The following is a 17091-nucleotide window of genomic DNA, read 5'->3' as shown; positions in this document are numbered from 1 at the left end:
TCTGTTTTGCTTTTGACAGTATGTGTAAGTGATCTCCCGTCTTTGTCTTGACCCATGAGCTTTTAATCTCATTTTCTCTCCCTGTCCTGTTGGGGACAGGGAGTGAGAGAGCAGCTGGATAGGCATCTGAAAGTCAGACAAGGTTAACCTCCACAGCAGCAGTCAAAAACCCTACCTCCCCATTCTTCCCTTCCTGCCTTAAACTTGAATATATCCCCGTTGCTTGTCCTGTCCCAGTTTTTCTGTAACATAACACTGTGATCTATTCACTTCTGCAAACTTTGTTGAAATGAGATTTTTCCCTTTTGACACTGCAACTTGTCTCTTCTTTTTCCCTTGTGTCCCTTAAACTAAACAGCTAGAGTGGTCTCTTTCCCTTTCTTTTCTCTGTTATCTAGACCTAAAAAAATTACCCTGAGATGTGTAAACAGAGGAGTACTAAGTACAGGATGGGAATATCTCCAGAACACCACCAGCAGAGTGATACTGCTAACTGGAGTACTGGTTTCATCTCTGATACCCAACATTAGAAACCAAAACTAGACAAATGTTGGCTTTAACAAATGAGAATAGGTAACAACTGGAACAACTGACCCAGGAAAGTGATGGATTTCCTGTCTCTTGAAGTCTTTAAATCAAGATTGGATGTTTCACTAAAATATATGTTTCAACTCCGATAGAAATTACAGACTTGATATAGGAACTGCTGGGTTAGACTCTTGGTCAGCTCAAGTTAGACCAATGCATGAAATGGTCCCCTGCAGATTCTTGAATTAAATTTAAGTTAACATGTTACCATTATATTTGAAAAAGACTAAAAGCATAGCATTCTCCTTAGTTTAGATGATAGGCAGTAACTTGCTGTGCCAATATAATGGACATATGTCTAAAACCTGATCTTTTTTACATACATTTGGCATGAGTTCATATGACCATGTGTCAAATTAACTAAATGCTTTATGTGTTTCCATGTTTACTTGCTTCTACTGGTGGTGAAGAATCATCCAGCCATTATGGAATGGAAATACTATTGCATTTCATTACTTTTTACTTTGATTTCCAAAGTCAAGAAGTGAAATTCTAAAGGATGGAAGAAAGGAAGAACTGAATTTTGGGGAGAATTTAGGGAGACAAAGAATCTCTTGGCAGGAAGGAGGAAGAAAAAGAGAAGCAAGAGCAAAAGCAGAGGTCACGAAAAGCCATCAGTAAGAAATGTGAAGCCCAGGTCTGCAGATTCAGAGGAAGGATAGGAATACATGGAGGGAAAGTAAAGGAAAAGAGAAGACTTGCTGAAAAATAAAGGAGTGAGTATCCTAAAATGCAGGTGAAGTCTGTTTGCCATTGATCTGCAAAGAAATCTCTCAGAGAAATGTATTTACAGGAACTCCACACTCCGCCAACCAAACGCAGAGTTGCGCACACTTGCACTTGCCCATGCAAACAGCTTTATGTCTGTTGTTTTCAGTGCTCTTTGCTTGCTCTTCAGAGTACATGGTTAATGCTGAGGAACTCAGTATCATTCTTCAGAAATCACTGTCACCCTCTGCAGCAATTAAAGGGGATGTCTTTCACCCCCAAAATGGGACAGCCTGAAGACACAGGATATAGTGATATGCTAAGAAAGCAAGCCTGGCTGAAAATAGGCAAAATTCTGGTGTTAGAGCAAATGTGTTTGAATACAGAACAACAAAATTCAGCTTAAAAATCGATATTCTTCCATATTGCCAATTAACATTTTAAAATTAATTTATTGAAGCACCAGTCATCCCCCAGGACTGACAGAAATCTCTCTGCAAAGCCACAGGTAAAACTAGAAGCTCTTGTCTCTGACATACAGCTATTTTTGGATGATTTCATTACCTACCATTTATTATATGTATCTTTTAATTATTAACTGCAATATCCCCAGACCTCTGGCAGCCGCTTTTGCGGGACTTCCAAGGCTCAGAAAGAAAAAAAACCAAAGCCACCAAAAATTAAGTGTCTAGGCACGAAAACCCCCATTATTTTTCCCAGCTAAAATACATACATAAAATAAATAAATACATAAAAGGATAAATAAATAAATAAGAGAGGAAGCGGCATAGGAGTGGGGAAGTTTCCCTTTCATTCCGTCTCCCTCCTTTTGCCACGAGTGCCCACAAGCGCTGAGCGCTTCCCCCCACCGGGCTTCATCCTCTGCCGTAAACCCCGGCGGCGAGGAGGGTCCCGCTGCTCCGCGGAGCCCCCCCCTCGCTCCGCAGCTGCTCAGCACACGCGGATACGCCCTGAAACCTTCATTAATAATAATTAGCCCTTAATTACAGCGGCCTCAGCCGCGTCCCCAACACAGCCCGGGGCAGTCACCTTGTCATCTCGCTCCGCGGTACAAACTTCCGCGCCGCTGCGCGCCCGCGGATGTGCGAGGGGCAAAAAGAGGATTTTTTGGGGGTGTAGGGGGGATGGGTTAAAACCCGAAAAGTCTCCGGCCGCCGGCGCTGCAATGCACGCATGGAGCCAGGGGCGGCTCCGCGGGGCGGCGCGGAAGATGCTTGGCGGTGCGGGCAGGCTGCGGGAGGGGGGGGTAAAACAAAACAAAAAAAAAAAAAAAAAAAAGGGGGGTGGGGGGGACACGAGGAGGGGAGGGATGGAAAGGGAAGGGGGGGCACACGGCGCATGTCCGCCCGCACCGCGCCGCGCCGTGCCGCCACTAGACGCTCCCCCCCGCCGCCAAACTCCCCACCATCTTCTGCATGTGCAAGCATCGCAGCCGGACACAAACCGCTCCCCGGCGATGGAGACTGCGGGAAAAAGCCGGTGCGGCGGGATGGCTTGCTGAAACGGCGGGGAGAGAGGCTGAGAGCGAGCGGCGGAGGATAGCGAGCAAATACTAAGACAAAACAAAAGAAAAAAAAATCCGAAAAAAAAAAAAAAAGAAAAAAGAAAAAGAAAGGAGGAAAGCTCTCTTTTTCTCCCCCTTTCCTTTTTTTTTTTTTATTTTAAATTCTTGGTTTTGTTTGTAGCCGTCTCGTCCTCAATGCCTCTCTGAGCAGCATCTAGCGAGCGAGTGGGAGAAGGCGAGAGAGAGAGGCAAAAGAGAAGATGAGGATAATTTGCAGACAGCTTGTCTTGTTGTTTTCTGGCTTTTGGGGACTAGCAATGGGAGCTTTTCCTAGCAGTGTGCAAATAGGTAAGCGCTGCATTGGGCTGTGTGCGTGTCCAGGGGTTCAAGCCTTTGCAAAGTGAGTTGGAAAGACGGCTCTGAAGGCAGCTTGCAGATTTCTCCTCCGCCACCATCCCACTTCCCTGCCTTCACGGAAAGCCCGCGTGTATTTGTGTATGTGTGCTTGTGTGTGTGTGTGTGTGTGTGTGTGTATGTGTGTACGTGTCCGTGTGTGTGTTCCCCTGCTGTAGGGGGATGCTCATCTTCTGCGAAACTCATTCCTGCTCCTGGGTGTGTGGGATCGGTAGGAGAGGAAGGGGCTTGGGGCAGATGCCCCTGGGCTGCCTCGGCCCCCGCCAGCACCCCTTCCTTTCGCCTGGCTCGCAGAGGGATGGCGAGTTACATGCACTGGAGGTTGCGGTAGCTGGCAGGGGTGGGGAGTAAAAGGCAACCCTGCCCTTCTTTCCCTTTCCACAGTTGGAAAGTTTGGGATTTTGCAAGCCTCTCCGTGTAGTCCTGTGCCCCCTCCCCACCCTTTTCCCATCGCCTCCTGCTTCCCTCCTTTCGGCCGTGTTTCGGATGGGACGCAGCTAGCTGAATTCTTTCCAGCCCAGCTCCATCACTGCATCATTTCTCATGGACTTGTAAAGATGCTGCTAATAAGGCTGAGCTGCTCCCTGCCTGCACATGGCTGCAGAGGAGCAAAGTTCATTATATTCCTGTTTAGCGCAGATTCTCCTGCACTGAGTTGGTATTTCATTTTAATCCAGAAAGCATCGTTCTCCTTAATTAGCCCGCCACTTAATGTAAGAGGCTGTTGAGTAGCTGATTTACCAGTGTGTTCGGTAGCAGGGAGATGGAGGCTAAACACTTTCAAAGGTCACTGTAATCATGGCAAATCTGGGTATTTATATATGAAAGGCTGGAAACTGAGAAGTCAGAAAAGAAGCATGAATGCATCAGGGAGGTTAAAATCGATTGAGGACAGTGATTTAAAGGCAGCGGTTGTGATTATGAATATGATTAGTTCCTTACCCATTAAAGTCTTAGGACTTGCCTTACTGTGCAGCTTTGGGAGAGATAGTTGCTTGCTGTTGCAAGATAGTAAGTAGCTTGCCAATTATTCAACCTGCTTCCTTTGCTTTTTGCTTTTTTTTTCTTTTTTTTTTTTCTTTTTTTTTTGTAGGTGGTCTCTTCATCAGGAACACAGATCAGGAATATACTGCTTTTCGATTAGCAATTTTTCTTCATAACACCAGCCCCAATGCATCTGAAGCACCTTTTAATTTGGTTCCTCATGTAGACAACATTGAAACAGCTAACAGCTTCGCTGTAACAAATGCCTGTAAGTAAACCTGCCATTGATCTGACCACCTTACGGGTAAATTGCAGTGAAAATAACAGGAAACCACATCATTATCTTGCATGGGAAATACATCAGTAAGTCTGTCTTCAGTGTAGATTCCTGTAGCAGAAGAGGAAAAGGGGCAGCAGTCCTTGTTAGTTCTAAGTGGAGCAAAATCCCTTCTCCTGCTTTGTGCTGACTAACCTGATGTGACATTTACTTTAGTGTTATTACTGTAGTTTCTTGCTTTCTGGTTTCTATGGAGATGAATTTTGTTGTTGTAAAGAAAAATTATGAATGTCTCGATCTGTCCATAAACCCCACAGTTACTCTTGTTCGCTTTTGGGTGTGGTGTGCCTTGCATGTATTTCAAAATATATGATAATGTTTGTGCTCACAAATGCTTTTCTAATGCTTGGAAGGGAGACAGGGAAGCAGTGGTGTGCAGGATAATATATCTGAGTTGGTTGATGCTGCAGTTGATCTGGTGATGTCACTTGAGGCAGCCCTGCTCTTATATTCTAGGTTGTAAATGTCTCTTATGATCTCGTAATGCATACATCCTGTGGATATGTCTCTATGCATCCATACATTGGTGCCAAATCAAGTTAGTATCTGATCTACTTGATTTCACAGACCACCTCAACTGGAACAAATATTCTCTTCCTACTATATATTTTATACACACACGCGCGCACAGATGCACATACACCATGAAAGGAAAATAGAAAATGAAATGCCCTTACCAAATACAATAACATCATTTTCTCTATTTTTTTTAAGCAGAATATAATTAGGTGAACTTCTACATTTAGATCACCTCGGGGTCTTTAGCAGTAGCTACAACACATGCTGGATACTGCTCAGTCTCGGAAAGTGGCAAAGCATCATTTCTATTTATCTTCACGTACATGAGGTTTATAAGAAGGTATTCATTTTATTATGTAAGACAGTGGGATACAGTGTGGCAAAGATGAAGACTGTAGTAGCATTGCTACTTGGATGTTCATATTTCAGGATTTGATTCTAAAGGTTTTGCTCTGTGGCCTTTAAGTTTTCGAATCCCTTCTCTTCATTCAGGAGTGAGTTGCCTCTGGAAGTAGATGCCCTAAGCAACATTGCCTAGTGAGTTTAAAATAGAAACATTCTGGAGAAGGTCTTACTGTCCATTATGCCTTTTAAATATGTCCTATGTCTCTCTCCAGTTTCTCACAGCCATCTCTGTGTCACTTTTTAATGTGTAAACATACAATGTACTGTGCAGTTCTCATATATTATTTACTGAAAGATCGCTGAATTTATTTATATGAGACTTTTTGGTACTATAAGTTTCAGATGACCTTGCCACCTTATTTAACAGGAAAAGCTTCTGAGCTGCCAAAATGGCTCCATTCATTTTATGCAGGAGAGATTGATGTCTTATTAAGTTTGAATTCTATATTAAGCATTGTATTAGTTGTGTTTAGCGTGAAAATCAATATCACATTCCATAAGGAGAAAGCATTTCAGGAGGTCCTTTGAAACTGGAAGGCATCAGATCTGTGCATGTGTAGCTCATTGAGAAAATATTACAATGCATGTCAACTTTTGCAGGCACTGATTATATAGTCCACGAAGACAAATGACACAGTAGCTTTTTTAAACTTTAATTTTTAGTGAAGGAGGAGGGAAGTAAAATTTTCTATATTGAAATCAGTAATTTTAGATAAAGTCAATTATCTGAGATTCTGCCTACACAGCCACTTCTACCAAATAATTTCAGAGGCTATTGTTACTTTTTGGATTAGGGGTATTGTAGAGAGTATTTCTGTTGGAATCTTAGTGAATTAATTCTGATTTGCATATATTTGAGATTATCTGAAGTTGAACCACTTCTGTGTGTAAGACTTTAATGCCTTAGTTTCAAAAAAGGGTTTGTCCAAAACTTTCCCTCATTATGATCCACAGTAGATTCTTCTCTCTCATTTTGAACCACCTTAGGTTACGTTTAGCTTGCACAGTTTTAACTGGGGAAAACCTGTCCCTTGTATTTGCTATCATTTATAGAAATAGTGATTCATAACCTGGTACTTTTTTTTATTTTTTATTTTTTATTTTTTTTCTTTTTTTATTTTTTTAAACTGAACCCCTTTTCAGTTCCAAGGAGTTTAATGACTCAGAGACAATCAATCTGTACAATATGGGGGCAGGTAGAGAAAGAGGAAAAGTAAATGTATATGTTTGTGTGTATGCTAATATAATTCTGTACCTGTCTGTATTAAATAGACATAATCCTACAGGCCTCCTTTAGGTCTGTACTTCCCACTTAAACCAACATGTATTTTTAGCCAAAGCTTGTATTTATTTGACATTTCGCAGTATTGTGCTAATAATCTGACTTTCTTATTTTTTTTAAACATTTTAATACCACAGAATATCTTTTAAACAACAAATGTTCTCCTAATGAAATGTAGGCAAACTGACTGACAACTGAATGAACATATCACATGTCCCTTAAGCTAAATATGAGCAGAATCCTGCAAAAATCAATTGTCTGATGGCTGGAGGACACCGACTTCCATGTGATTGAATTTGCTGGCTTGACAGAGGCTTCTAAAGTGCAGATATGTGAGAGATTTTCTAACCTAATTAAAGAACCCCAACCATCAGCTCTGAATTAAGTGATTTCATGCCAATATGAAGTGATAACTCTTTCCCAAACCCCTGTGAAACAGTGGCTTTGGATCTTGCTATTTGTATAGGAAAAATTCCTCAGTGCACACAGGTCTCCAGATACACAGTACAAAAGCATTAGAGCTGCTGGACTGAACTGAATATGCATGTGAGCTCAAGCATGAAGATCTAAGACATGACCAGTTACCTCTAGTTCTGTTTCCATTTGCTGCAGAGGTTATTTGTGAAGATTCAGGGCCTGCTCTTAATGTGCATGTGTTAGGGACAGTAAACAGACGATTTCAAAGGATTATGAAGGGCGTATTGGTAGGTAACTCACTGCAATCTTGGAAAAAAGTGGATTATTTTTTCTTTTCGCTAGATAAAAACATACGGACAAATGTTCGTCCAGAAGTAGTTTTGGAATTGGAGTAATTTTGTATATCCTATTAATATCTATCTCATAATGATTGTAGTGCATGTTTTAGTTTTCTTCAAAAAGGCCCAGACATTATTATTTTTGTTCTTAAGTGTGAATGCATACGAAACAGGTTGTTTAAGCACACAGACTCTGTTGTAAGCCAGCAAAAGGGATCTGATCTGTATCAGTTTGGAGATAGTCTTTTTTCTTCTTTCGCCTTCCCACTTGCGTGTTTTATTTAAACTCTGTTCGTTTCTTTTGCACTGCATACATTATTCAGAGAATCTCTCTTACTGACAGAGAGAGCTGAAATTATTGCAAAACATGAATAGTACAAGATTCTTACTCATCAGAACACAATACACCAAAGCTGAAACATTCAACTATTGGCATACATTGGTTTGCACGTTACAAGCAGGAGATTTTGCTCATGATTGGCAATCCAGCTTCAGCTTGATTTCAGACGTAGGAATTATGCATTGATTTCTGGAGAGCACTGTATATATTTATTCTTCAACTGAACACAGAAAAATTATCTCCATTCCATGCACCTTCTACATTGCATTAGTGTATCTCAGCAAAGCAGTCAACATTAAACCTGTTTGCATACTCTTGAGAGGAAGCTGTACTATTTTACAGAGAACCATCTACCTTCCAACTCTTGTCTCGTGTTTGTGAATTTTTCTGTTGAAGTTTCAAAAATCCTTAGTGTATAACCAGCCTTACAGTTCTGCAGGATTAGGCTAAATGGGTGAGAAAAGATATTGGTTTGAGTGTTTCATCAGTTTCCCATTAAAACTAAAACTTTTCCCTTTGAGTCAGTTCAACTTCATGTGTATTCTGAGATGAATATGTTCCTAATATGTGTAATTTGGGACAAACCAGACACTCCTCATGTTTCATCTTCCACACAATTCACTTCTTACCAAATTTTAATCCCAGTAGATACTATTGAACAACAGATTTAATGTTGTTAACATGTCACATGGATCAGAAAAAAAAAAGAAAAAAAAAAAAAGGCCTACTGGAGTTAAAAAAAAAAAAAATTGTTTCTTGGAATAACTTTACTTTTTTTCCAGCAGTTTGTCTCTTTGACTTTTACACCCACTGTTTTAAGGCAGGGTTGATGATCTGACCTTAGTGGGCCTGATTCTGCATCACCAGAATGCAGTTTCTCTTTGAGCTTCCCTAAGTTCAGAGTCAGCCCCAAGGACAGGCAGGAGCCTCCCTCCTCATCCTGGCCTCTCCATGGATCCTTCTCTGGCCTTGTGATGCGTGGTAGTGAGGGCAGAGGTGGTGTCATTGGGAAGTTAATTTTTCTACTGTGGTATTCAGGAAGCTGAGGAAACAGACTCAGATATAGTACTGCCTTCATATCACGACTATGTGTCATTTCGCTTAAAGCATTTTCAGCTTTGATTTGCGAAGATTTACATTAAATTTGGTTGCTAATTCTCCTTTAATAATTACAACTCGGTTTAGCAATGGGAGTGTAACCTTAGCTTAATAATCCATGTCTTTTTAAACTGTGGTGTTCTTTATTTAGAAATTGAGGTGTCATAGAGACAAATGATATTTTCACAGAATCACAGAGTGGGTGAGGTGGGAAGGGACCTCTGGAGGTCTCATCCAACCCCTACTCAAGCAGGAACACCCAGAAAAGGCTGCTTAGGACCAAGTCCAGGCAGCTTTTGAAGATCTCTAAGGAAGAGACTCCATAACTTCTCTGAGCAACCTGTCCCGGTGCTCTGTCACCCGCCCAGCACAGAAGTGCTGCCTGGTGCTCAGAGGGAGCCTCCTGTGTGTCTCTTGTCTTGACACTGGGCACCACTGAAAGGAGCCTGGCTCCATCCTCTTTGCACCCTTCCTTCAGTTATTTATAGCTTTTGATGAGATCGCCCCTGAGCCTTCTCTTCTCCAGGCTGAGCAGTCCCAAAACTGCTCTTTTACTGCCAAGAGCAGTACAGTATTCCCAAAGAAGCAGTTTGGAGTACACTGAGAGTTACCATAAAAGCATACCATACGGTAAGATTTGAACTGCAAAAGCAAATAGTGTACCAGTTGCCGAGAGAAACATAACTGGATTATATCTTACTGTTCTGAGATAGGAGTGATTACAAAAACCAATTTGAATTGAGTGTTTCGCTTTCATATATGGAGTTTATCTCAAAGTAGACTCCAATTCTTGAAAACGATTTCTCTAAAAATTTCTATTATTAGAACTTGCTGATGGAATCAAAGTATACATGTGTACTTAGGTGCCATTTGCTATATATGGAGGATTTTGTATATGTGTACCTAGGAGAAGATCTGCATTTAGAGTTTCATAGCTGTAAATGTGATCCTTGTAGAATAGCTGTACAGCAAAGAGAAAATCAACCATCAATAGCTCCAATCCATCAGAGTCTGGATTTAATTTTCAAGGTCATTGTTGGGAAAATAAATTATGGGCTTTTGCTGAAATATAGTCAGATTTCTTCAGTGCATTTTTCTTCATGCATTTTTTCATGCATTTTTCTGGCATGAAATAAGGCTTTTTTTTCCTAACATGTTACTGGACTGGCTAAAACTGTAAACTCGAAAGCTTTATTAGAGGCTACAAAAATAATTTCATCTTCTTTTCATGGGATTAATAATGAAGATTGTGGCACTTCATTCCTCCTGCAGAAGTCAACGCAGTGCAGTGCAGTGCTTCTTGTATAGGACAAAACACTTTAACAAGTGAATTAAATTGATTAACTTCAGCTTTATCATTGCAATCTAAGTTTGAATGCTAGTCAAAATAGCTCATGCATTTCATTTTTAGGTCTTGATTGTTTTGAGACTTGCTTGTTTGTGAGAGAGGAAGCCATCTGCTTTGATTTCTTAACCATTTTACATCCTACTATGAATTGTGCAAATTCAGGTTGGGAGCAGGTGAAGCTCTTTGGACTTAAACACATAGGGCCAAATAATCTTTTCTCAGGTCTTACTCCTTAGTACACGACTGGTTTAAACGGGATGAATTTTGTGCTATTGCCAACGTGAAGAGTTCCATATGATTGGACCAGTGTAATTTAAAGAAAAAAATGTCCTCCTCTTTGGATTTCCATTCCTCTGTATAGTTGGCTTGAGGCAATGATGTTGGACTAGCACTGCACAAAATCCTCTGGATTGGCCTGGGCAGGAGTTCCTGCAACTTACGTGGGGATAGTTATATCTAAGTTATGTGATGGGACACAAAGTCAAACTAGACAATTCATTCCTGTTTAGATCAAGAATTCTCTTTTTGAGTTTCGGAAATTAAATTTATTCAATTTGTTTTGAAAATTTGGTGCTTCTTTACTTTTAACCATTTTCTCAGAAGTTCCATTTTCTTCTTCTGTCTAGTGTGGGTTCTTACATAACTTTTATGTTTTGTTTTGTTTTTTTTAGTTCAAAGATCTCACTGGATTTTAACAATACTGATATGGATTAAATTGTGGTATTGGTTGAATACTCTTAAAAATGCTATATTTGAAGTATATGTTCTCAGGCACCTAAGTTTAAAAAGAGAAGTCACCGTGCATTTCGGCATTCAGAGCATGTTCTAGTAATTTCCAGAGTACTCAGCAGCGGCTGTCTTTCCAATGGGAACTGCTTATTGCTGAGCACTCTAGAAGACCTGTCCGTATCTGTGTGATAAAGTATGGGTCAGCCGCCTCATCTCAGTAGTGTTACTCCTTTGTGAGGATTTGGGTTCTTCCCTGTTCTTTTTCCCATAGTCCTGCCTGAAGCATCTGCCTGGTTTGTTCAGACAACTGCAGAAGTTTGTTATATTTCTGGTTCCTTATGGTAAGAAGGTGGAACAAGGGTGACACATACATGTCATCTTTGTATTGGCCATGCAGTGTAAAGACCCGAGCTATCCTTCCTCTCCACAACATTCTTCAGAAGCCGATTATAGACAAGCTTTCTGTGGGACTCAAAGGGGAAGACCTGTACACACATTTACAAGCTGCTGCTCTTGCTGGGTGCTGGCCAGATATGCTAACATTAACAAAGTCCAGTTCAAATATTGGCCCTTGTCCTGCAGTTCTTTCACAGGCAGAGCTGTCAGTGATTTAAATAGGGGCTTTACCTGAGCAGGGATTGTGGTTTGAAGGAAATAGGAATCAGCTTCTTTGCAAGATTAACAGGTTATCATTCTTTTCTCTCATTGTTCAATTCTTAAAACATATTAAATTGCTTAACTCATATGTTGTGGTTTTTTGTTTTTGTTTGTTTTTTAAATATTTATGTTTAGAAATTGGACCTCTGGTCTGTAATTGCCTACTTAAAAAGAATGACATTTGAGTGATTTTCTTGAGTTCCACAGGCCATTTCAGTGTTGTATTTATCTGTAAACATTACTCCTGAAAAATTCAGTCTTGTGCAGTACTTTTCTATATTCTGAAGTCATGGATGACATGAGTGTGACTGCAGGGTTTTTTCTGTAAATACAAATAGAGCACAAGAGAAACAAAAAGCACTTACACTTTTCACCTGCTCGTTTATTAGATTCTTTGTAAAGAAAGGCTTTAACACATTTTGAAGACATATTAAAATACATCAGCTTTTGACAGTTTGTAGTAGTTCCTCAGTTTCTCACTTGCAGACTTTCTCTGGGGTAGATTCTGTGCCATTTCTGCATGCACATCTTCTGGTTGATTTTATAGTATATTTGCATAGTACTCTCTTAAGCCCATAAAATTTGAACTTCATTTTTATGTGCATGTCACCTGTTCCTACAATTCAGGATTTCCCAATGAATATCCATCAAATAGGTATTTTAAAAAAGCTCACAGGTAGTGCAAGTTAATTGCTGAAAAGAATTGGGACCTCTACTCTTTCTTTGTCTCAGTTTTCAAATCTCCTAAACAGACATAGAATTTTAATTTCCACATTTTTCTGTAAAAGGCAATGCATGTGTTAAAATTATTATACAAAATAATTAGGAATTATGGTGCAAAATAGTCTGTTCTTATTAATTTATTTCACAGCCTAGTGTTACGCTTCATTTCATTTTGTTAAACATTTCATGTGGCCTTTTTTTCAGTGTCAGGGTCATCCCTGTTTCCTCAGTGGATGAAATGATTCGTGTAATACATATTCAAGGTAGAAGCAGGGGAAAGAAAGGAAATTCTTCTAGAACAAAGAGAGTACAAAATGTAAAGTATTACTGGTCCTCAAAAGATTCTTGTTCTGCTTAAATATTCGTGATGTACAAAACCAATATTTCACACTACTAGTTAATGTGAGATAGGGGTCTGGATGGTGCTGTGTGCAGGTCTGGAAAATAGCATCGAGTATAAGCGAAAAGCACTTTGTCAAGCACAGATAAACTCATGTAAAATTCAGAAGTAAAAACCTATAATATTAAAAGCACATATGCATCAGTACACTTAGCACTTTTTTTAAAGTCCTTTAAGCTGATGGGGAGAAAGAAACAAAGATTTACAGAGCCACAGTCTCAGCAGAGTCAATGTAGGGCCTTTTATTAGCAATGTCCTCCAGGTTTTCTTCCTCCAGGTTTGGTCATTTCTATCCATTTAAACTGAGAAGCGTGTTTAAGAAAGGACTTTTCAAAAACACTGCAGCTGGGAGGATAATTTCCTTTGAAAATCAATAGTCATGTGATTTTGACTGACTCTGAAAATTTTCCTAATCTATCCCTTCTACTCTAGTAGAAAACCCAAGCCAGATAGGAAGCTGGCTTTTGGGGCTGCTTACACACCCAGGTAGTGCTGCTTCTCTATCTAGCTGTTGTGTGGCCTCCAGTGGAGAGCTGGTCAGGGTGTTTTCTTTCTCAAGTCCTTTTTATCTGCTTGGTATCCTTGTTTAATGCTTCTGTTGGGTGGTAAAAGCAACAAGGTAAAACTTCAAGTGATACATTATTATGGAGAGGTGAAGAATGGGAGCTGCTGTGTGGAGGCACAAGCAAAGGTCCAAGGAAAAGAGTGTAAGAAGACATTGGTGTATTGGGAGGATATACAACTGCATCTGTTGCAGGATTACATATGCATCATGAAAGTGTGTGACTGACATATCAGGAGTGGTGCCATATGGAAGTGATCCACATTACAAGTTCTTACAGATGATACAGTAAAGATATGAAAGCGGTCTGGGGGATGAACTGTTGTCTGGCATCAGTGCCTCAAAGAAGAAAAAGAAGGTCATCAAAATAAATGTGAGAGCAGGTAGCATGTAGTAATGTTCACATTTTATTGTGTTTTAAGGCTAAATGGGACCATTTTGATCACCCAGTCTGGCCAACAAGATGCTAGTCAGCCATCCTCAAGTAATTTCTTTATCAAACCCATAATTCTTTTCTGGCTGGGTACCCACCTTCTCCAAAGAAATCAAATTTTGAATTAAAGACTAGAAGAAGCAGGGTAAATTGTCATGCCATCAACACATCATTTATACATATTGCCCACTGTCTTTACCTTTGTGTGGAGTATAGAAGCTATACAGAGTAGGCAAGCAGGAGAAGAAAAAAAAAAAAAAAAAAAAAAAGAGTTGCCTGCTGGGTTTGTTGGTCTCTGATTTAGAGAGAGACCTCAGTCTGCACAGTTTGTACCCACTCGTCCCAGCTGTGCAGCCCCCACAGCCCCTGGAGGTTTCTTCTGGCTGGCCGGTGCTGCATCTTGCCTGAGGAGAAGGGCAATGTGGGGCACCCTTGGTAGCAAGACCCATGTCCCAGCAAGAAATTTAGGGAATTGCTGGAGCCATTTGCAAGTTCCCTTGAAAAAAATGCTTCCAGTAGACACAAAGGATGTGATTTTTATCCCTCTCCTAACAAACAGTACATTCCAACCCCACAGCAGAGAGGCTTGAAGCACAAGTAGGATAAAATTGGTACATAGGTTCAAAGACCATTAAGTATGTTTTTGCTAATAAATGCATGCTAATCCTCATCATTTGTATTCACAGGTTTGTCTACCAACAAATACAACTTAATGGTCATGTATGTTCCACATTTTTCACTTTCTAGGAGCCACAGAGGATGTGAATCTATTACAGCTTTCACCTGGAGGGTTCAGGCTGTTAGCTTAAGATACTAAGACTTATGAATTTAGCTTTGGAAGTCCCTGGTTTCATCTGCTTTGTGTGTCAGAGGAGATGGCAGGCTGAACACAAACATGATGATGAATGAGATTTAATGTACAAGAATATTTGCAGAAAGCAAAAGCCCGAGTAAAGGAATACAAGAACTGTTCCCATAGCTGTCTTTGATGATCTGTTGCACTATTCTGAGTAGCAAATACATATAGAAAGAGGAAAAAAGGACAAACGTTTTGTTTCCTTTACCATAAGTCATTAAAACAGGGAGAAATGGTAACATAAGACCTCAGCAATTAATTATGTTGTACTAATAGCTGTACTTGCAGCATCCTGTTTACTACCACTCCATCCATAAAATGGTTTGCTAAAGTGATTTATTATACAGTTATTACTAAAATCAGCTGGAAATATGGCAAGGTGTTTTTAAATCCCTAATGCAGAAAAGAACGGGCACAGTTAATGCAAATGTGTGTAAGGCCGCACGCCTGAAGTTTCTGTTCACCGTCAGTTTCTGCAGTGGGTGAAGGAGTTCAAGATGCAGCAGGGGCCATGTGTTTACAAAGCAGCATTATTCCAGGGTGGGGGATGAGGTTTCTGGTGCTTGTGACCTAGGGATTGCAACTGGTGTGGGCTGACAAGACTTTGAAACACTTTAAACTGGACAGATGTTTGTGAAAACATAGTATGGGGGGGGATGTAACCACTCGTCCAGCATGCCCAGTGGAGTACAACAGGAATTAATAGATATGGAAGAGCAAAAGGCTAAGAGGACTGTTGAAAGAGAGATAATTGAGTGGGTTTGCATCCACTGCCCTCTCTTCCTGCCTGCTGGTTCCTGCAAGGTGCCCCAGCATTTTGTGCTGAGAGGAGCAGTTTGCAAGAGGAGGCTCTGCCAGCAGATGTGGACACGGTGCTTCCCGAGCTGTGCACAGCCAGAGCAGTGCCACTGCCCTGCAGGTGGCCGGTGTCCTATGAGCTGGGCCACCCTCCTCCTTCCTGCCCCATGCCCAGGGACACACCGCTGCAGATTCTGGCTCCAGCACGTTGTGTCAGCACCTGTGCCATATCGATTACAGATAGCCATCAGCTTAACCACTGCAGGGAAAGCCAGGAAGGGACAGAGCATGAAGAGCTGGTGTCTGGGTTGCAAACAGGAAAGAAATTTCATCCTGATAAAACCTCAGAAAAATTGTACCTGCTTTCATCTCTGTCCTGCTCGTCCCAGCCTGCCTCAGACTCCGTCATGGTCGATACTTTAATATTTTAAGGGAGTGAATGGAAGGAGGGAGTGGCAGAGTTGTACTGCAAAAGACAGTTTATACAGATGAATTGGATTGCTTTCCCCCATTCTTCTCTGGGTTTGTGACAGATGTTGAAGGACTCGTGTATTTTTATTTCCTGATGAAAGCCCCAGAAAGCCCATCATTCTTTCAGTTACTGTTTATGATGGGAATCTTTTGCACGTCAGTACAGCTGGCAGGCACTAGAGCTTCACACCTTAATCACATTTCCTTTGTCTGCCTTTCACATACTATGCTAAATGGGAGACTAGCAGAAAATCCTTTGAGCAATTACAATAATAGGATAATAATAATAATTGTGGTTCCTTGCACATAGATAGAGTCTGTGAGACAAAAATGAGATCCAGCATAATATTACACCTTTGAAAAGGTGTGGATATCCCCTGTCAGCATCATCCCCTTGAGAAACTTCTCTCCAGTGCCTCAGCTTCTTGCTCCCTTCGCTTTGGTGTGGCCAAGCAGGGCTGCACTGCCACCTTTCCCTTCACATCTGTGAGCTATTGATTGCACAAGTTATTGAGGGGATTGTGAATGAGAAGAATCAGCAGCAGGGGGAAGGGCTTTCCTGTGTGTTGCTATAATGGACAGGAGAGCGGTAAAGGGTAAAGTGTCTCTTCAGTCCAGAGGGAGTACGCCTACATGAGGCATTTTCCTTTCTTGACTGCACAGCATGTAGATCTTGATAGCATTAGTGAGATTTAAATGTGTGCAACCAGAATTGCAGCACACAAGTGTAGCTTTAAGCCTGTTGCTTTCTTAAACTGTGCATTAAGGTAATGCACTTACCTTCCTTTCCAGTCCTGTCTGTGAAAGTATTGTCTGCACACTGTTGGAGCTAAGTGAACAGCTTCCATCTACTGTAATAAAATCATTTGGGGCCTTTTCTTGGCCCCCAAAAAGTGTTCCATACTTAATTAAAATTACAAAGTTCAATGTGAATCTTTCAAAAAGTTGTACCTATTGTTAGTGCTGTGATGATGATAAGTTCCTTAAGGATGTGTGTGACCATAATAAGCTAGTAGCATAGTTTTTTCCACTGAGGCAAAAATAGCAAAGTGATTTAAAATGCTAGTTGATTTTTATTTATTTATTTATTTGTTTGTTTATTTATTTTGGTGGTGCAGTTTGTAGCTTTCCATGTTTAGCTTAAGAATACAGAAAAACT

At 40.7% G+C, this 17091-nt stretch overlaps 1 protein-coding gene across 8 annotated transcripts in view; it reads left to right on the top strand.

The window, feature by feature from the left end:
* The first annotated feature begins 2682 nt into the window (after positions 1–2682).
* GRIA4 (glutamate ionotropic receptor AMPA type subunit 4) overlaps positions 2683–17091 on the top strand; it is a 225517-nt gene continuing 211108 nt past the window's right edge. For 5 of the 8 annotated variants that reach the window (XM_040544136.1, XM_040544137.1, XM_040544141.1 and 2 more), the window contains exons 1-2: positions 2684–3169; positions 4329–4487. In XM_040544136.1, the coding sequence (XP_040400070.1) occupies positions 3082–3169; positions 4329–4487 (247 nt within the window). In that variant the 5' untranslated portion in view covers positions 2684–3081. Of the gene's footprint in view, positions 3170–4328; positions 4488–17091 lie in introns of all 8 variants that reach the window. The other 3 variants (XM_040544140.1, XM_040544138.1, XM_040544143.1) reach the window with 2 other exon arrangements.

This window comes from Cygnus olor, chromosome 1 (genome assembly GCF_009769625.2).
Source record: "Cygnus olor isolate bCygOlo1 chromosome 1, bCygOlo1.pri.v2, whole genome shotgun sequence".
Lineage (NCBI taxonomy): Eukaryota > Metazoa > Chordata > Aves > Anseriformes > Anatidae > Cygnus > Cygnus olor.
Note: the sequence above shows the minus strand (reverse complement) of the source record. Positions and strands in the feature narration are given on the sequence as shown.